Source organism: Bombus pyrosoma, linkage group LG6 (assembly GCF_014825855.1).
Source record: "Bombus pyrosoma isolate SC7728 linkage group LG6, ASM1482585v1, whole genome shotgun sequence".
Classification (NCBI taxonomy): Eukaryota; Metazoa; Arthropoda; class Insecta; order Hymenoptera; family Apidae; genus Bombus; species Bombus pyrosoma.
Genome location: NC_057775.1, coordinates 9,143,512 through 9,165,273, shown reverse-complemented (window position 1 = coordinate 9,165,273; position 21,762 = coordinate 9,143,512). Strand labels below are relative to the sequence as shown.

Below are 21,762 nucleotides of genomic sequence, written 5' to 3'. Positions count from 1 at the left end.
AAATCAGCAGCGAGCATAAATGTCGCTTTGATTATCGACTATCGTTTGTCTATCTGGACGAAATTACAGGGACGAGTAAACCGGATGCGGCATAAAGCGCGACGTCGCATAAATTCGAAGCCTTTCCAACAGGAGGCAATCCAGCTTTCAAAGTTTCGCCTGTCTATACATATGTATTCGCCGGAGCCGGCTAGTGAATGCCGGAAAATAAACAAGATTATTTAGAAAGCTCCGCCGCGTTTGCAACTTGTTCGCGCGTCCACCTGTCGAATATATACGGTTTCTGTGGCCTGTGACCACGAACGAGCATACACGTGCATACTATACACGTCTAGTCCACTTATGTTGGTGTAAACAGGCCCTTGCGCGAGTACACATATTTGCACTTACGATTAAGCGTATAGATACACCGTGAAATACAAGTATCCGGGCGTTAAACTTAAGTGGCTCTGTCTTTTTGCTGAAACGAATGGTAATGGGCAAATTATTTCCGAGTGATTCAAAATTTTATTGGCGTTCTCATAAAAATTTCTGGAATTCAAGTATCAAAACTCCTTAAAATAAGAAATGATTGTACAATTTATTAACACATTCGCTGCTGGTTTCTTTATATCCTTCTTCCTGTCTTCATTTCTAGCTCCTCAGTGCTCAGGATCGGAGTGATGCGCAATAATTGTAAGGATAAATATAAAAATATGTTGTTTTTTGAATATGAAAGTCTTTATTGCAATTACCTTTCGATGCAAATAGGTTATTTAAAAACTACACTGATCAACTCTATAAATTGTAAAATAGAAAAAATAGATTGCTCGCTTGCTTTTGATGAAACAATCTGATGTTGATAGCCTTCTCATAGGCGGACGTGTACAGGAGATATCAAGATTAACTACATCTTTTTATATGAAATTATATGTTTTTTTTTTTCACATATCTTGTGACAGGGCGTTTTAGATTCGTTGTATTAAATAAAATATTTAGTGATATCAAATCATCAGTATCGTATAGAGAATTTATCTGTGTTGGATCGTAGCGTATCATCCTTTAGATCGATAACCGAAGATGGTAAGGAAAGTTTCGTTTTGTTTGTCGAGTGAAAAGAAAACGGCGAACGAAGTTCAGTCTGGCTGAAGGAAGAGAAATTACGTTGGCAATATCGAATCCGATAATATCGGGAGTGTTCTTTAATAAAGGCGGATGGAATTGAATTTTTCGTAATATTAAGATAAACTGCTTTAATTAATTCTTCCGGGGAAATTTCTGAGAAGGGCTTAATTGTTTGTATAATTAATATCGAGGCAGCTGTATCTTCCATTCTTTCTTTTTTTTTTTTTTATTTAAAAAGATGAATGCCACTCGTTCCTTCTAGAGTTCTTTTTTTTCTCTTCTCTCCCCTTTAATTTATCTCGGAATTTCTTGCGTTCAACTTCCCCAAGTTCGTTTCCCATTTTAGTTTCCATCTTCTTCCTTGCAAAAAATTGTTCGATGTTACAAACGTTACCGTGATCAGAAGGACTCAACTTCGAAATCCAATTTTATCAAGTTCTGGTACTAAGTTCCATTATTTTCTTGTTTCCAGATGTTTTCCTTTCGTTAATGGGTATCCCGTTCTCCCTTTATGATTTCTACTTTTCTCGAAAGAAAAAATTGAAAAGCCACCATTTAAAGTCCAACTGCTAGAAATTGAGGATTTTGTACGAACCAGAGCTTCGTAAGAAGGCCGTGGAATACACTGTGACAAAGACCAATAGTAACAATAGGTATAACACATTGTAGATACAACACGTTGAGAAAGAAAACTCGTTTCAAAAAGAATATACTTATTCAATTAATTAGACCAACATTTTGGAGAACTAAAATGTCCAGTAAAATATTTTGAATTATATATTACATTCATATGATAATACTTACGTATAAATTTGGACTTTTGAATTCAGGATAACTTTACACTTTACGAATTAATAAATACTATACTTTGAAGAGTTTACAACTGATACATAGGCGACATAATTTCTATAGAAACTGGAATGTCTTACTTCAGAATACTTCGATGAACGTTTTACAAAAATCTGAGTCTCATCACCAATTCTAATTCCACCATTACTTTCACCCCAATTTCTCCACCCAAAAGAGACATTTTCTCCTGTGACGAAGGTGATCGAAGTCTCGGATTTGAACCCTTTGACATTTGCTGGCCTACTGACTGAAACCGACCGTCAACTGTTGGATGTCGAGGAATGTTTAGATTATCGACGAACATCGATGACTGTGACACGGGTCCTCGAGAGAAGATTCCACGTTTTATCGCCTAAAAAAGTAACATTATTTTAACAAATGCGAATGAAGTAAGTCATTGCTTTATGAAAGTTTATCATATATAGAAAACCGTTATTCCTTCGTTTTCAAATTACAGAACTTCTTTCTCTGCCTACAATTTGTACAGCGATCCTCGGTAATGTATTCGCTGCTGTAATATGCTTTTTGCACTTATAAAATACTTTATTCTCTTGGAAGTTCACAAAACTGGATCAACATCTAGATCAAATAAATTCTTGGAATTCTCTCATAATCGTACAATTATGCGAATGAAACGCATATGCGAACGCAACGTACGTCCTCGATGCGTTAAAATTCCAAAGGAACGTCTACTCCTCTCATTCGGCGATTACGTAAGAAGGATAATAATTATCTAATTACGTGTCTTACGATTTACCTTTTATTCACCTAAATACCGTTTAAACCACCCAAAAAACTGGACCTAGATATGGCGAGGTATGCGCGGCTAAAATACAGGAGGCAAACCGCGACGGACCTTAATGTATATTTACAGTCGACGTCTAACTCTCGTAGTACGTATTCGTCGACTTGCATGGTCGTTTCGATGCACGTAGAGGCGCGTATAACCAGTTGGACGGTAGCTGGAAAAGCTGGCTTCCGAAGGATGTGCACCCTGAATTAATGAAGCCACGGACGCATTCGGCTGTGTGACTGGTAATCCTCTTTCGGTATTTCCTGAAGCACCGGTTGGGATTGCACGTACGATAAATAGAGATAATCCAAGGGACGTGTGTCTGTGAGTGTGTAACGCCACGAAATATGCGCCGCGAGTGCGGGCACGTATCTGGTAATCGTTGCGGAATCGTCCGTAGACGCCGGAAAACCGGATGAACGAGCTACGCCACTCGTGGTACCGTCCCGTTAGCGGGTTACGGTGCAAGAATATGCCGGGTCATTTCGCGGATTGTTTGAAATTAATGCGCTTTGGTTTTCAGATTAATAGGGTTTGCAAGCAATTGAGAAAGGAAGAGTAAAGGACGAAACATAGTGGCTTTGATTCAGAGGATAGACAGTGTAATGGCACGGAGGATATATCCTTGGGAATATTTTAGAGTTGTGCGTGGAATTCGTCGATGTACGATTTGTTTGTTTAAAAGAGTAATTCGATAGGAGATCGGTATTTAATGTAATGTTATATAACGGGAAAAGGTCTCGTGGTCATCGTGATGTAGCTATAGTATCGACACGTTACTACAATCGATATCAATTGAACATTCTGTGTACCGGGGATAACGTGAGCTTTGTCGCAGAACAAATAGTTTGTACACGTTCGTTCACGTTCCACTAAAGAAATTTAATCGCTAAGCTGATCTGTTGAGAATCGTGGATCTTAATTGCCGAAATAAAAGTAAAGGAACACTAAGGTTACACTTAGAATTCATATCAAGATAGTTTTAGATTTATTTACTAACTATTATTTAGTATTTCCAGGATCTTCGTCGATCTGTTTTTCGAGACGCTGTGCACACACATACTTCCATACACTCATATTGTCATTACTACGCAGCTAATCTGGTCTAGCACACAACATTATACATATCTCAATATGGTCAATCGTTTTATCAAATTTTTCTGAAAATTGCCTTGCACAAAATGTATAATAATATCGGCCTTTTGAAATCGACCAGGAAATTTAGTGCTAACGTAAGCGATAATAAGTGCGTCCATTGGCCACAGTGAAGCATGTTTCTGAAAGAAGAAAAAGGGATGAAAAATGTAGGGACTCACGTGGATCGACAAAACGTGCGAGAACGTCCGTGTCGCGTTGTTCTCGCGCGAGGCCGGCCTTAATTGAAAAAGCGTCGTCATTGCGGTCATTGTTCTCGTCACCGTCATCGTGCTCGCGCGAACGGATCGACGTAACAGCGGCTTCCTCTGGCTGCTCGCCGCACACATTGTTCGCGCGCGCATACGCTTCATTCTCTTCCGTTCCACCCTGGCTCCATTTAAGCCGCGGCTTGTTACGGAGGCATATATTTTTTTACGATCGAGACGAGGTTTGTGGCTCAAGAATGTTTAGCGAAAAAGGAAAAATGTTGATAGACGAGAAATACATGTCACGATCGGAATTGGACGATCTGTGTTGAATAAAAAATTAGATTACGGAAGAGACTCGTATGATGTATCTTTTATTTTTATTTCGACGGTAGAACGTGGATTATCATTTGTATAAATTATTAGAGATTAGAAGGAAAAATTGAAAAAAGTTAATACGTTTTTATTTAGAAACTTTTCTTCCTATTTGATATTGATATTCGTGAATTAAACTCGAAAAATATTTTTTTCCATATTTCCTACCGATTGAATTATTGTTAATTACTTTTTGAAGGTAATTGTGTACGATCAATGTGACATAATATTGTTGAAATTTTTTATTTTGGGCATTTCGCAATAATTGTCACGGATATAAAAGGATAATAGTTGAAAATATAGGATTTAATGTACTATAGAATGATTTTATGAAATTTGTGGGAAAACGTCGTGGATTTTGCAACAAAAACTTTTATACCGGGTAGATCTATTCACCTCTTTATTTGTTCCTCGTCAATCTGAGTTTCTATGCAAAACTTTTTCTAATGGATAATAAATTCTCTCTTTGGACTCTTTTATATGATACTCGTCGATATCCTTTCACGATTCGAATCTCCTTTGACGTCTTTCACGTAATATTATACTTTTTATAGCGCAGCTTATCTCAAGGTCCAAAAGGTACGATGAAGAGGATTTTCGAGGAATGAAAATTGTGGAAATCTATATAGAAATCTATACAACGGTACTAATGCGCGCAGAATACACAATGTATATGGCGAATGAAAATTTAGGCTACAGATTTTAAAGAGACAAATAAAAAAAAAACATATAAGCTAAATAGAATACAATAGGACTAAAATATTTTACTATCAATCTATGTATGAAAATAATTACAATGAAAATTCGAAGCAAATTTTTAAAAACGTTGCAACATGTTATTTATTATTATTTACATACACGTGTACCCATTGAGTTATCTTCTAACGCGATAAACGTCAAACAACAAAATAATATAACACATGAATACAATTTATAACTGTTTATAATTTACCCAATTTTTTATGGCAAATATGTAACAACTGAGAGTATCCGCTTTTAGTGAAATAGTAGAATCATTATGAAAATTGTTTTATAGATATACGAGGAAAAAAGTTCTTAAGAAAAACGATTATAATTATCAATTCAAATTTGGTTAACATTAAAAAAAAAAACAAAATTAAAACATTTTATCCCCCATTTTATCTTACAGGTTACTTTTTTAAATAGCTGCTATTCATCCCAAAATATCCCATATGACAAGCGAACCACGAGAATAACATAAACACTAGAATTCTAATTCCCATAACGTTAGCCCATTGGACGTTTCACACGCGTCGCGTTATCTTTGATAACGTAGTCCTATTAATCACATTCCTTCTGCGGAGAAAGTAGTTTACGCGGTGGTACTTTGTTTAACGAGGACGGTTAAGTGGATTGTAGCGGAAACGATTTCCGGGCGAGCAAGCTCGAGAAACAGGAGGGTGAGAGCAGAGAGAAATGGAAGCGGTATAAGAAATGGTCGGCGATTAGGGCGAAAGATAATCCATAAATTATTAAAAGAGCGGATCGTGCGAATTTTCAAAATGGCCGTGCGAACGCCGGAAGACGGCCGCCATTACGTCGATTTTTCTCACTCCTGCAAGGGGGTACAGGAGAGATCTTTTTCCAGGATACATTATGGGATTATTAGAGCGCCACGGCGAACTAATCTTTCTGGGGGCGAAATTGTTCGCCTCGTCCTCGACGCTGGTTCCCGTGCCAGACTCGTTTAATAAACTTTCTCGGACGCGCACTTTGCGGACGCCGCGGCAGTAATTTCTTTAAGGCGCTGCCCATTACGCGGCTCGGATTCCGTGCCCCGTAAGGGACGAGCCCCTTCTTTTTTTACCCTTTGTTTTCCTCCTTTCTTTTAATTATTCTGTGTCTAACGACCATTGGTGATACCACGGAAAATCCATCCAGTGACCTGGATCCCGAAGGGATTCGAAGAAATTTGATGGAAGACAAGAAGAACATAGGAGGAAGCTGCTGACCGGAAATACTTGCGGTACGATAAAGGTATAGCACACGTATTCCAGGAAAAATTTATTTCGTCCCGAATGGAATTGGATATCCTGTTTTTTTTTGTAATAATGGTATAAATGGTATAAATAATTTGTAATCGTGATTCGTTGAGAAAAATTGCGTGTATTGGTTAAATTATAGTAAAAATACACGTAATATTTGTGATAAAGTAACAGGATGAAATATACGAAAATGTGAGAAAAATATGTAGAAAACGAGGTCATTGTGTTATTCAAATTCAGTATTTGTTATTCTGTGAATAAATTTAATATGGTGTCTGGTATTGTTTCGTTTCCGTAAATACTTCTTGATTATTTAACATGAAAATCATGAATTATGAACTATTTAGATGAGATACTTAATAATTTTAAATGATCAATATTTCATATGTCTCTTGTTCTGTTGGAGATATCGTCAAATAAATTTTTAATAAACTCATTTGGCACGATTTTCTTTTCTTTACTTGCATTTTTGGCAAATAAGTTTGGTAAACCAACTAACTAAATTTGCTTTGCTACATGGTCTATTAAAGAAATTTGCACATAAATGAACTGTAAATAATAAGTATGTTTTTAGGTTTCATGCGAGTTGTAAGTAATAAATTGTAAATAATGTAATAGACATATATAAATGAAGTTACAAACGACCAAAAGAGTAAGAAAGATAAGCAGTTGATTTTCATATGGAAAGATTTTTTAACATCATGAGGAAATATTTCTTACAAATATTACACTGTAATTAGTTGCTATTACGTCGTAAAGTATAGTTAATTGCGGTTATATAGCCGCGATGGCAAGCTTAAGATTTTAACACAGTAAGTATCGTACATTTGACGATTTTGACCGACTAAAGTAACTAATTAGCGCAACTCGTTTAGCATTAAAGAGAATGTAGCGTAAGGCTGATCGATATACCCAAGAGCGTTGAACAATTTAGAGATAAATACACGCGAGATGGATTGCTCTTTACGATTGTTATAACAATTACTAAGATAGCATCGATAAGATATCGCACACGAGCATACGTGACCAAAAAAAACTGCTAATTACAAGACACAAATAATAGAGGAGAATCAAACGCGAGCGGTAACCCTGCAATCTTTGTGCAATTGTCTTGGCTATTACGATTTGTTGAATGTAATATTAATTCTAGTAAAAGTAAGTTTAAAGTAAGAAAAAAAAAGTAAGAGTAAAAAATCTTTCTCGAGCAAAAATTTCATTTTTTTTTTTTTTTTTAAGAAAAACATATCTATTTCTATATTCTATCATTTTTCTCTTTAACTTTAATTAGATCGATAAAGAGAGAAATATTTACTATTACGAGTGTTATTTCTTTTCTTTTTTCTTTCAATAGTGAGCAATACTTTCATGAAGCGATACTTTCATGAAGACCCTTGAGATCGAAGAACTACGAACTACGTAAAAGATAAACATTTTTCACTCTTAAAAATACGTAATCAGACGACATATAATTGATAATTTTCTACTTCAAACTTTCTTATCTATTTCAGTTATCTAGCGGACCAACGATATTATGCATCTGCATAAGCTTCGCATACAAATCCCTTCACGTGTAAATGAAGTTTCAAGTTGAAAATTGTCAGCAACATGTTCTACAACATTCGTTACTCTCAAATGTATCTACGTCGCGTAAATCTCTACGGCGTACGATCGATTAAAATCTGTACACAACTAAACATACCCAAACGTATAATCGACTGTCCAATGGATATCATTTGAATCAAAGCAGGTGGTCGAAACTCGTGCTGCGAGTAGACGGCCGTAATCCGGAAGAAAAACGAAAGGAGAATACGAGGATGTAGTCGAATGAGATCGAACGGTGTCGGTGTTATCGAGAATCGAAGATAAAGAAGGGAGGGAAGTGGAAAATCTTGGAAACTCACGACAACTTTATACGTAATAGTTCCTAGTTCTGTGGTACATCGGACTATTTCGCGAAGCGACCGGTATCACGAACGTCCGATTCTTTCTTTCTCTCTCTCTCTCTCTTTCTTTCTCTCCTTCAATTTCACGAACGAATCTCTTCGCAAATACCTTTCGAACATTTCGCCGAACTAACTCGACCCAATTTGCCAGGACGCGATGAATTACCGATTGTTCGATCGCTGAACGAAGAGAACAATAACAAGGAACGGTGAAAATTTCACTCCTCGTGAGAATCGTTAGCATCAATATGTGCGTCATCAATGTCGAGTCAAATCGTAACGCGACAAGGATGCATCTATTTTATGGAACACAATAAAAGTGTGTTAAGCTGTTTCACATTGGATAAGTTGAATTTTGCTCGTCCCCTGTCTCGTATACTTCGAGGGTTACAAGTGTCCTAGCGAGACTGACGATGGAATGCGTTTAAACAATTTTTTTTCGCATTGATATTTGGATATTTATGGATAATTATATTTGTAGGAAATTTTTTCAGCGCATTAGATGAAGGATAATCTGCCAATCTATTAATTGGATCACTTCTTAACAAGGAATGTGTAACAATTCTATAATCACGGAATTAACCTTCTCAGAACAGAATATTTCTGGTGCTGTGAAGAGAAATTTTCTTATCTGATGATTTCTTTTAAGGAAGACATGATGTATTAAAATTGTAAACAAAGAATACTTAATTAAAAAATTACTTAATTAATTTCAAAAAGGTAATGATATTTTAAAGTACGTAACATGGAACAACAAGAGTTAGAAGTTAATAAAGGCAAATTAATTAACATTAAGTGGGCTTTAATTTTTGCATCTCATTATCTTATAGAGAAATAAGACGATACATAAAGGGATAGTAGATGCACAAATAGAGAAATTAAAACGTAGCTATTTCCGCACAGGAGTTGCGAACATTTTAATCAGAGATGAATGGTTATTTCAATTAATAATGTTCATTTTAATCTCGTTACGTATAATTTTATTTGCCATTTCATATGTTTCCGTTGAAATGCATAAACAGTTCCGTTTTCAATTTTTACTGACAATTTAGCAAATGAAATTTTACGTAATTAGAACAACGCAACGTATGCGTCAGTAGCAGCAAATATGTTAACAGATTAAACTTGTTAGACATATCCTCTGAGCATACTATTGAAACTTTATGCGAATCAGTTACATCAGTCAAATAAGAAATAACTGACAATGAGCAAAAATTAATTTATTAAACTTTGGAGATTTTTAATAATTAAAAATCAGTATCAAATCTCAGAAACCAGATATAGATAAGAGGTTTACAACGAAAAGAATTTCATTAACTTTTAACAAAATAATAAATAGACTTCTAAATTTATTCGAGTCCAATCGTCTTAAAAAATGTATTTTCTTAAAAAGTGTAATTTTTAAACGCGTAATAAACACGCGACGATGAAACAAATAAACGAGACACGTCACTTTATGAACGTTTAAAAGCACATAAACGTGAGAGTATAATAACGTTGGAACGGTTAGGGAATCACCATATTCAATTATTCAACCAACGTCATTGTTGACTCAACACGGAGAACGTTCATGTCTAGAGCATATTTAAAATGTTCTCCTCTAAATCTGATAAAAGCAAGTCAATAAGTGAATAGGGGCAGCGTACTACCAGGAAGAATAGTCTGAAAGCTTTTCACACACAGAGGAGTATCGCATTGCTATCAACGAATTTATTTCAAACGATGACAATTGACCAGCCTTTTATTACTGGAAATTCAACTGGAAATCATCGCCGTTTATCAAGTGCACATTCTCCTGCTATTGAAATTTCGAGAAATTTGAAATTCTTGCGAATCGGTAGTTTATGCTTGGATCTCACGATACGTAGAACGATTTTTAATAACAATTTTACCCTCAGTTTCCGAAATAAATCGATTTCAGTGTAACATAGTAAGGATCAGACGTTTGATTCGTTTGATGTAAAGAATGATTTATAAAAAAAAAAACTGTCCAAAAGAATTCATTTACAAAGGATGCTATGCACAAGAAATTTTACACGTAAAAGGAAATTCCTTTAAAAAATAGCACTGTCGAAGTTCCTTTTTTAAAAAAACACGATCAAGTCTCCCTTGCACAATAATTCAGCAACTAATGATACATTAACAAGTTACAAGTTCTCTTTTTTAATTTCATAATTGCTTTGTCGAATAGAATAATCAGATAATTTGTAAGTTATAAAATTTACTTGTTAAATTTGATTTGTTTCATCGTCAAACTTGCCACTGAAAATCTATAGTGTTCAAGTGATAAATATATGTAACGGTTAAATATGCGTTTTTAATGCGTTTTTTCATTTTACTGAAAATCTTCCCTGTTGGCACTTGGATAATTTACCATTTCGATTTTTCAATCGTTAATATGGAAGATTTTCACGATGGAAATTCCAGGATTAACGCCAGATAAGATAACGAACAAACCTACGCCTGTGCCAAAGCGATCAACTAACGCAAGGGAATTTTGCCTAAGAACTGATTTTTTCCAAAATCATAAAGACAATATTATAGACGCGTGTACATAGGTTAGATACGATAAGATATCGATGGAGAGGAGAGCAGGAAACGTTCAAGGTTCTAAAGTTGCATAAAGTTCCACCGAACATTCACACGTCGAGGCTTCTTTCGATCGAAACTAAAATGTCTTGTTAATATATTACAATACAATGCTTGTTCGCGAGTAATTACCGGTAATGAACTCCCTCGTGAAATTTTCAATTCCCTGGTGCTGAATTTTATAATTTAGACGGCGGGCAACGCCATACCAGCGCTGGATTATGTAGCAAATAATATACCATGAAAGTTTCACATTGTAATTTATTGTCCCTTTATGAATTACAAGTTTCCTTGATATGTCACACGACCATTGCGATAATGGAACACAATAGAAAAGAATATGATAAGCATATTTTTGGCGACTTTGTTATATGAACGTGACTTGATAGGTAAATGTGAATATTTTAATATATTTAAAATTTCGGGGAAGAATTCGATAAATTGAAAGATACGAAAATGAATATAGATCTATGATATAAATACATATATTATAATAATTAGCATTTCTAAAATGTTCAAAGGAGTGACAAGGATACATATTTAGTTCCAAAATCAAATAACTCATACTACGTAGTAATATGTAACTGTTTTGCTAATGTACGTTTCATATTCTCAGCGTATTGAATTAAAAGACCGTTGCCTTAAAATATAGGAAATGCAACTTAACACATTTTCCTCTATGTTCTTCAATTCCATGATAAACAACAGAACTTACGTATGAAATACTAAAGGCTACTTGTGAGATAAGCCAAACTGTTTCCACGAAACATTCTAACCAGCCACATGTTAATATATATCTAACAGACCTAATATCATCTAATCCACGACATCGTAATTCATCACTAAATCGATCAAAATTCAGCTCCACGTAACGAACCTGTTTCTTACGAAGTTACTTATCAGTAACCCAACACACATACACACACACACACACACAGTGAAATAAAGAGGAGAGTGCATCTAGATCACTATTATCGTGGATCGATGTTAATAGCAGCTGGTAGAATCGAGTTGTCCGCTCAAGGAAGTCCTCCTCATCCTTCTGATTCCCCGAGGAAGGACACTGAGAATGCAATAGATTCTCGTGCCCAGAAGTTCGCTTTTTCCTTTCGTTTGATCGAATGTCCGTGCCGGGAATCGGCTTTCGCATCACGTTGATGGCAGAGTCGCGTGTCCCGCCTGACAATGCCGCGAAGGCATCGCTCGTGAGCGACGCCGTGGCCTGACCGTATATAAATAGAAACGTTGGTTCGTCCGGGACTGGATACAATAGAAAATTAATGGCGAACTGACCGGCATATCGATGACGGGGCTCGTCGCGCGATTTCTCCGCGGTTCAGCGAGCACTTTTGTTTTCAGCAAAACTCGATGTAGCCGCCGCTTTTATCCGGAACCTCGCCGTGGATCATCGTTCGCGAAACTGCTATCGAGAGTGTCCGATTACACAGATACTCTTTCAACGAGTCGTTCGCTCTGTGAACTAGTATGAGGAGGTGGGACAGTTTTTCCATTGAAATTGTAGATCTTTGTAACCGCGTTGATCCGAGATCCACGAGGAAAATTGGGTCGCTTTCAACGTCGAAAAATATGTATATATTTCGAAAATTGTTTATTCGTAGGCTGAGAGGATAATGTATTGGGGCGGATAGGGGTGGACGATGTAGACTGAAAATGCTTGTATTGATATTGGTGGGATCCGAGCGAGAGATAGATATCGATTATTTTAACAACACCGTGTATTTAGTCAACGTATTTACAAACGGGAATTTTCAGCAATGTTCCAGTTTTGCATGACAGAGAGCGTGAAAGAAGAGCGAGATAAGCGAATCGAAGAATTGATAAATAAATTTCGAATTTAAATATATTGTTTGCGTGTTTAATACGTATCCGTATTTGTCAAATAGGGAGAAATGTCTTTTTCAAGAAGGAAATTTCGCACAATTAATCGTATACAGTTGCGAGTGCACGATATCAAGGTTCGACGATATCGTATTTAAAATTAATCTGAAATTATATTGATATCGCAATCAATGAATTTCGAATTAAATAATACAAACGCATCACCTACTTTATTTAAAGCAAGCTGCAATATTGCATCATAAAAGATGGATTTCGATTAACAAGAAAGAGGTTGTGAATAAAATCTCTCAGAACTTCTTATCATCGACATAGAGATACATTTTCTTACAGCTTATCATAAGTAACGCTGAAACTCATTCACTATGATATAGTATTTTTCTTTTCATTTCACAAATTTCTTCATCGTTGGCGTTGAAATCTTCGCAGGGTGAGAATCACGCGCTGCGGTATCGACCAAAATCAGTCTCTCGCATTCCAATGGATCATGAACCCGACCCGACGATCAGCAAGATACGAGCCTTAATCGGCCTTACATTAATTCGACATCAAAGCGTTCGACGAGCACCGCCAAGAGGTGCATCTCTACAGGGACAGACAGAGAAAGACTCATAAACCAAGCGTAGAACAGACAGAAAGCCATAACCTCTGGGCCAAAATGGCGAACTAGAGAACAGTGTTACGTAAGAAAGTGAAATCCTTTGTGGCACTAAGGAAACCCGTAATGAACATGCAAGGGCCACAGGGGTTTCGAATGAAATTTCATCGGGTGCGATTTACCTTGGCCGCAAAGGTGGTCACCGTACCTTTGCTAATCCTGCAATTTCTGCGGCGGACGCTAACGTGATTCTCGAACGACGACCGCATCATCGAGGAAACGCGCAAAGAGACTCTTTCGGCTGTTTGAAAATCGAGCGTATGCCGTTTGTTCCTTTGATTTCGCAGTCCAAGCAGCTAGACTGTACGAGAACGCGAGCGGATTTCGAATCACGAGGGGTGTCGTGCACCGCAATACTGTCCGCGACGAATCTATCCGCTTGTGAATTGGAACGCGCACCTGTGAAGATACTGAATACCGGTCTGAATGACAGATTACGTGGCGAAATAGGGATATTTGGATGATAGATTAGCTGTTTAGTGAATATATGTTACGTACATGAATATCGGAGGACTATGTCAATGAAACGAGATAAGATAAAGTTGCATTGGTTGTTAAATGTTTTCCTTAGTGTGAAAATTGGAAATATTGTCAAATATATAGTTATATGAGAATATATAGAAAGAAGAGTATATATTTAGTTTCTTATAAACGTTTTAAGAAACTTCATATTTAAGAAACTTTTTTAGTCTGGTAGAGGGAGTACGTTGTAGCGACGTATATTTTAGGAATTTTTTTCATGGACCGTTTTGTTGGCTTTGATATGATCACATCAGATATTTATAAATAAAATATAACAATACAAACATCGAACGGATAGGAGAGCTTTTGTGCAAAGTAACATTTTAATTAGCGAGGACTATGTAGTGCGCAAGGGAAAATAAAATATAGAGATCATGCATGTGTACGTGTATTTATTTACGTATAATTTGAAAAAATGTATGCACAGTAATACGTATTTTTAATTCGATAGATTAATTAGAGCATATTTTCTATATCAAACATATATATTATATTATTACGTATATTACACTATTCTACGATACTACCAATGTGTCACGCGTTCAAAACTTTTATAATCACATTTTTCTCTCACTATGCTGTTTCGGAATTCTTAAGGTAATCATTATAAACAAATTTATATTCAACACTTTATCGTAGAAAAAAAATTATAATCGAACGAAGATACTATCGTGTGAAGATACGTCTCGTGACAATAATCATTTTTTAAAATTACGTAAATTCAAATTTTTTACATAAACTTTTCACGGGACAAATCAGCAGACATGTTACAATAAGATAAGGAATTATATCATCTTATCATAAATAATGAAACGGATAACAGACTTGTAATTTAGAACATGTAACTATTTGAACGAATAATATTTTTGTATTAGGCGATGTTATTGATGCGCCCGGTTAATAATTCTATCAATGCTTAAAGTGTACTAATTTTAAGAACGATAGCGGAAATTCAATATTGAAATAGATGGAATTAATGACATATCTTCGAGAATGCTATAAATTTTGGAATTTTTCGAACTGCACTTTCGGCGAATTCGTTCGACGCACCGACACGGGTCGAATTTCAACTCTTCCAAAGTTTTAATGGATGATCGTGTAAACATGATCTCCAAATCAAATACTCGAACTCGGTTGTAATTACTGAAGTGTACTTTGCGGAATAAACTTGGTTGCGCCGTTGGTGAGCATCGATGAACTCCGACCGCAGAAATTTTACATGGGGAACAAGCTTCCGGCTAATTTCGTCTCCAAGAAATTGATTTGCTCGTCTGATGATCAATTTCTAGGCAGAGATGCTAATACATATCATCGTTATACAGAAACTCTTTATCCGTAAAAGCTATTTTGCAATAATATCAAGGAAATTTCAATAACGAAAAAAAAAGAAAAACATTTGAAAAATCCAATCTTTATGAAACGTAAAATCAGTGACTTAGAAATTCGATAAAACTCCAATTTATTCTTTTAATTTAGCAATAACCGAAGCAACAGCTCACCCGGTCAGATTCACCCCGGGAGCTTTTCGTAATCGTTTTGCATCTCCTATTTCGACTATATCCCATTACACAACGAAGCTTCAGCTTCTGTCGTTCGTTTATCGTCCAGTTATTTCGTCTGTTAATTATCGCAGGAAAGAAGAAAAGTTAGAAACGTTTGGTTCGACTGTTAGTGGCTCGTGTCGAGCTGCTAGAACGCGCGCGCGCATCGTATAATTACTCGAGTCAATTTCCCGCAGGCTTGCAAAGCACTGTGTCGGCCGATCGTACGCGGCGTCATTAAAATTTCGCGAGCAGCCCTCCGCGGTTAGAAACTGACTGTATCTCCGACACGAATTTCGAGGTAACGTTCTGTTCGAGAGCGGAACGCAAATCGAAACTGGGTTATGTTATACATATGAATGAACCGGACATAGTTACGCTGCTTTTTACCAAGCAAACATCGAATTTTCGAACAGCGGCCGCTATTTTCGATACACCGATTAATTGGGATTGCGTCGCCTTAAAAGATCTCTCTGATTATACTCGTTTCTTTTCTCGCGTTTGTCCTCGCGATACGTATGCAAATTTAATTTCCTTCAGTCCGCTGAAATGGAATTTATGGAGATGTTTTTTTGCTATTTAAGCATTTGGAACTTCATACGAGTGTATTTCAGCTGTACGACTATGTTACAATGTCTACAATGTTTTATAGCGGCTGGAAATAGTATCGGACACAGAAGTATCGTATTTATGTTAGTACTCACGTATTAATTGGTTAGATCCAAGTATATTAAATCTCGCGTTGTTTAATAGTACCTTCGTGCAAAAGTTTCATTCTATGAAAATAAAATCTGACGAAGAAACGTTTCATTAGAAAAGAAAGGTATGTGCCAATATTTTGTGTAATCGCTGCATGATATCTAAATTCTGTTATATATTCTGAATAGCATATCTGACTCTAAATTTCGGAATTATACTTTTTCAAAAATCTGTAAATATACGGAGAATCCGCCATATGGTTAAAATGGTGTGGTAAAAATAATATTTAGCACAAAACCCCTGTATTATTCACGATCTTGTTTGTTTAATTTTCTTTGTTATAAAATCCCAAATTTTAACCAAAAACATCACTGCAACACAATAACCTATTAAGCCTTCGAATATCTAGTCCATATCAGAATATTCTATGAGCGATTTGTGACGCTTAAAATAATTAATTTGCATATTGGATATTCAAGTAGAATGACACATTACGGTACGTTAAATGGATATATTACAAGGTACATATTTAAGGACGAATACATTTTTAATTCGTCGTGTGTGATGATTACGATATCAGACTTTTAAATTGTTGACAATTTTATCGAGCACGGATTAATCAACATTATCTAACTAAGCTATTTCTTAAGTATCATTCACAAAAGAACTCCACAGCGAAATAAGATAATTCATTTCGATTAAAACGATTCTTGATATTTCTCGGTAAATAAACATTCTACATATACCGGGTGGGGCAGTCATACTTTGTTCAATAGAAGGGTGGATAGGTCGACGGCGGCCAAGTGCACTTCCGATGCATCCTTCGCAGTTTGCTACAGACAGGTGACGATCCATTGTGCCGCTAAAATATTGACACTCGATATTTTCCTGTACTCAGCATGGAGTAAAAAACGTTTACATGTAAGCCCATCTTCGTGATGGAGGTCCATGCTTTTTGCTTCCACTATCTCCGTTGGTTTCGTCGATATTAATTTTACCTCTTAGGAATTATTTTAATTTCCGAACGACCTGCTCGCCGTTTATCGTTGTCCAGTGCTTTTAAGCTGTCCTCCAGTTTATCGACAAACTGCCATCCGATTTTCTTACGAAATGTTATTTCCTCGATAACAATACGTTAGAAGAATTCTAAACTGATGTAACCACTTTCATGATACACAGTTTGAATTTGCATCGAAAAATATATTTATACTGGAAGAAACTTTAGTTACAATTGGCTTCTTATACGGTTACGAGATAGCAAATTTAATACGACACGACCTGATTACAGATAATGCGAAATCGGACAGTTAAACTCGTAAAAGTTAGTGTCACGATTTCGTTTTATCGTATTATGAGATTAATTTTCGTGTATTATATATTTTGCCTGAATGTTAATGCAAGAGTAAGAAAAAAAAAAAAAAGAAAATTAATGCGCTTTATACGTTTGAGATCGTGTTCAAAACCTGAGTTCCCTTTCAGAAATTCACAGCTCAAGTATCGATCACTCTATTCAAGTTACTACCTATACATCTACGTACGTACATGCTGTTACTCGTATCAATTACATTGGAATTGCAGTTGAAATTCGTTCCACTTTTTATTCGAAATGTTGAACACGAAACGTTGAATCGATATCGTGTTATCCTTGACTGCAGTTTTTTCTCGGTTATGGCGAATGTATAGGAAAACGTGCTGCAGAGAAGGTGATCTTTTTTTTTTTCTAAATATCTGGCCAGTTGTCAGAGTAATATAGTAAGTGTCGAGCATGAAGCAGTAAGTCTGAATAATTAGTAAAGGGTATGGCCTGTTCAGCTGGAATATGAATCAAGAGTCCTTAACCTTTCTCACCGTTGACCCGGATTAAACTCAAAGCGTCGCCATCGATTCAATCGATCCCTAAATATACGATTACCAATATTTGGCATCTGACTTTTACCTCTAGCAACGTTATAAGCAATATTTTAAATGATATTTGTGTAATTATATCGCAGAGATGAGTCAAGTAATTTACGAAAGGAAATTATGGGCAACATTCGATGAAGAATTCATTATTTGATATCTTGAAACTCTAATGATTTATTTGCAATTAATTGCGAAGGATATATCTCTGCACGCCAGATATAACTATTTCAAGCAATATAATTAGAATAATTTAAAATAATTAATGGGCAAATAATAAGAATAACAGGGACTCTTTAACGTATATTTAAATTAAAATTTTACGAAATTAAGATTTCCAATTTTTCTTAACTTTCCGATATATAGATATAGATAAAGATTGATCGATTCTGAACCGTTCAGATAATCTCCGCTTTTATATTTCATATTTCGAAACGTCATATTTCAACGCGAATTTCTGGCATTACGTTCGATTGTTCACTTACCGTTTTGTTTCCCAAGTTCTTCACGCGGCAATTCAAGTACGTAGTTTTGCCCAGTATGGTGGTCACGTTCTTCGAATTCGATATATCGAAGTACGGACCAGATTGTGTACTGCTGTCATCCAGGCTGTTCTGATGAACGTTGCTATTCTTTCCGCTGCTTCCGTGTAGCATACTGTAGCAGTGCACCCCTGCAAATCAATGCAACGGCGATTAAATCTCATTGAAAGTGGCAACTTGCTCGTTATCGCTTTTCCAACTGAGTCCAGCAAAGGAACAGCGGAGCTTCGTTCGTTAACGTTCGCGAATAATGAAAAGATCCATCGCTAGGGTCTCCCTCTCGGTGTTTGCACCGACAAGAAACGAAGCTATCGCTACGAAAACGGACTACGAGTTTCTCAATTATAATCGTCGACATGCGATCTACCGTGCAAACAAATTGAAAGAAAGGTGCACCGTCTGCGACGTAAATTGTCCTCGCTGTTCAACAGAATTAGCATTTTTACTTTCGTATTTATGCACGTTTTATTAAATTTAATATTTAAAAACATGCAAACTTGATTACGAAAATTTGTGTCGCTTGACATAAGGTAACAAATAAGAAATATTCAAATTCAGATAGTCGTTATAATATTTAATGGATTAAATGAATTTCTATGCAGCTCTATTTCCTTAGTTGCGTCACTAAAAATATACAATTGCACAAAAATCGATAGTCCGGTAATGAGCATCGCGCGTGTATGAATAATAACTTGCGATTAATTGTATTTCAAATAAGATGCAAACGAGTTGAAATTCTGCGTTGGTAACGTATTGACTTTTCCAAGCGATCTGGCTTGCGTATTCGATTAAAACGTCAGTCAAACAGGAACGACAGCTTGCAGTTCAGGTGATAAATGTCTATGTTTTTATCTGTGTAGCGTGGCATAGTTCGCGGCGTGAACTCTCCAAGCGAATCTGTTCAACTGGTCGTTGTATAGGATGACAAAGCCCTTTGCTCGCTGTGATACTTGTCACAATCGTTCGCATCGTCTATTGTTTCGCTGTTGGGAACCATCGCGACGTGCACTCGATTCGAGTGTCCTGTTTATCGAACGAATTCGGCGATGAATTTCTTAATGTACACCGATGGAAAGATAAATTGTACCGATAACAGAGACGACTTGTGCGTTATTGGATCGCGAGCGTCAGCGTAAATTTCAACGTTGATACAGTAGCTGCTTCGCGATCGGTCGTGCCGCGTATTCGTACGTCGAGACGAGTAGCTGACAGCGTCATAAACGAGGAAATGCCCGTTTTCAAAATTTATGGAGGTTCTTGAGCCGTTAACACGTGTCACAGAGGATATTTGAAATGATCCTTACCCTGAATTTTTCATGATCTAGAAAGGAAAAGTACTTTGCCACATGACGATCTCTTTCAGTTTCCATTCTCGTTTTCCAATCTTCCTTGAGCACATCATTCTCGATGCTTCCATCAACCCATGCTCCGAATCAATCGTTCGCACGATCGAGATTCATTGTACGTAGTTTTGCATATTAACTTTGTTAATTATTGGAAGATAGTATATTTGCAGCTGCGAGTAAACTTGTTTGTTAAAGTGAAATTACCAACGAATTTTTGCGCTACTTCAAATAAAATAAAATATGAATTGAAATAAATTCTGAACGTTAGAAAACAATATTAAAACAACACTAAATATGTTACACAAGTAACAGACATATAAATATAACATCTGTCGGCGTTAATGCAATAGAGATATATTCTCGAAAATAAATCGACATACGTATTTGATTTGTTAAGCTAATTTCTTAAAGAGTAAGCTCAACGAATATGTTGACGAACGAATTGGTAATCCCAACATTTAAATAAATGAATTTCTCATTTGCCTCAACTTTCTTAATTGTAATCGCATTGGAAACTTTGTATAAAGGGTAAATTACATTCCATTCAACCACAAAAACAAAGAGTACTGAAATGGCAGCCATACGTCGAATCGAACAACCGTCGATTTACTCATTTATTTTCTTTGGCAATTCTTAATCTGGAAACGTCAGTGAAAGATTCCTGGTAAAACGGTCCGTAAGTGTTTCCGAGTTCGACCAAGGGATACAGTTTCAAACTGTTCGCCACTTTTGGCGAGTTGCAGAGCAAACTTCTGGAATGAACTTTAATGCAGTATACCAAACTTTCTCGATAGAAAAAGGAGAATCGTTGATTTCACCGCTGCCCTGAACAATTACCGAACTTGTTTATTATTTTAACGCGAAGCATCTTCTCTCATTTCTCGACGATCTCTACAAAATTCCCCGGAAACGCTTGTGTTTCCTGCACACGTCAACATATGTTGAGTGGCAGAATTATTCGGATAATTGTAATGTATGGCAAAAATGTATGAAACAATAATTTAAGAGAGTTATGAAATTCGAATATTTTTTAATTTACAGATATCTAGAATGACTCGCATAAATATTTGCAGTTTTCGTGAAATTCGAGCGTTTAGCTTTTTTTTATTATTATTCTTTATTTAGGAAAAGTATGTGCATTAAATAAATGAAATGTATCATACGTTTCTAACAACTACAATATATGTTTTAGTATTTTTATAAATATACAAAATTACAAAATTACAAAAATAAAAATTTTATAAAAAAGTGAATTAATTAGCCATTAAGAATAAATTAATTTTATATTTTCACTTCATTTTTTTTTATTTTAAATATATTTTATAACAGTAATATTTCACATAGTATGCTATGTTAAATATTGATACGAGTTACCGTAATTAAAAGTTAGAGGTAACAAAATTATGAAACAAGCTTGAAAAATCGTGCTTCACAATTACGCAAGAACAACAACCTATATTTTCTTTCTGTATTTATTTCTATATGTTTCTATATCACAAAATCAATGATATATCTTACAAGTATAATTATTTTGCTAAAATTAATATTTGAAAGGATACTCTTTTCGTCTCATAACTTCGGCCAATCTTTCTAATTTTTTGATTTTGTGGTGTATAAATACGTAAAAATATATACATCATAACTCGTTATATCTAATTACACACTGTAACTTTTCGATTTTCCCAAATTTTTAACT

The 21,762-nt window shown here is 35.8% G+C and overlaps 1 protein-coding gene across 6 annotated transcripts in view; it reads right to left on the bottom strand.

Annotated features, from left to right (window-relative positions):
* The window catches only part of LOC122568784 (lachesin-like), a 473,901-nt gene that overhangs the window by 168,320 nt on the left and 283,819 nt on the right, over positions 1-21,762 (bottom strand). For all 6 annotated transcript variants that reach the window (XM_043728945.1, XM_043728940.1, XM_043728941.1 and 3 more), the window contains exon 3: positions 18,664-18,851. In XM_043728945.1, coding sequence (XP_043584880.1) covers positions 18,664-18,851 — 188 coding nt within the window. The remainder of the gene's footprint in view (positions 1-18,663; positions 18,852-21,762) is intronic.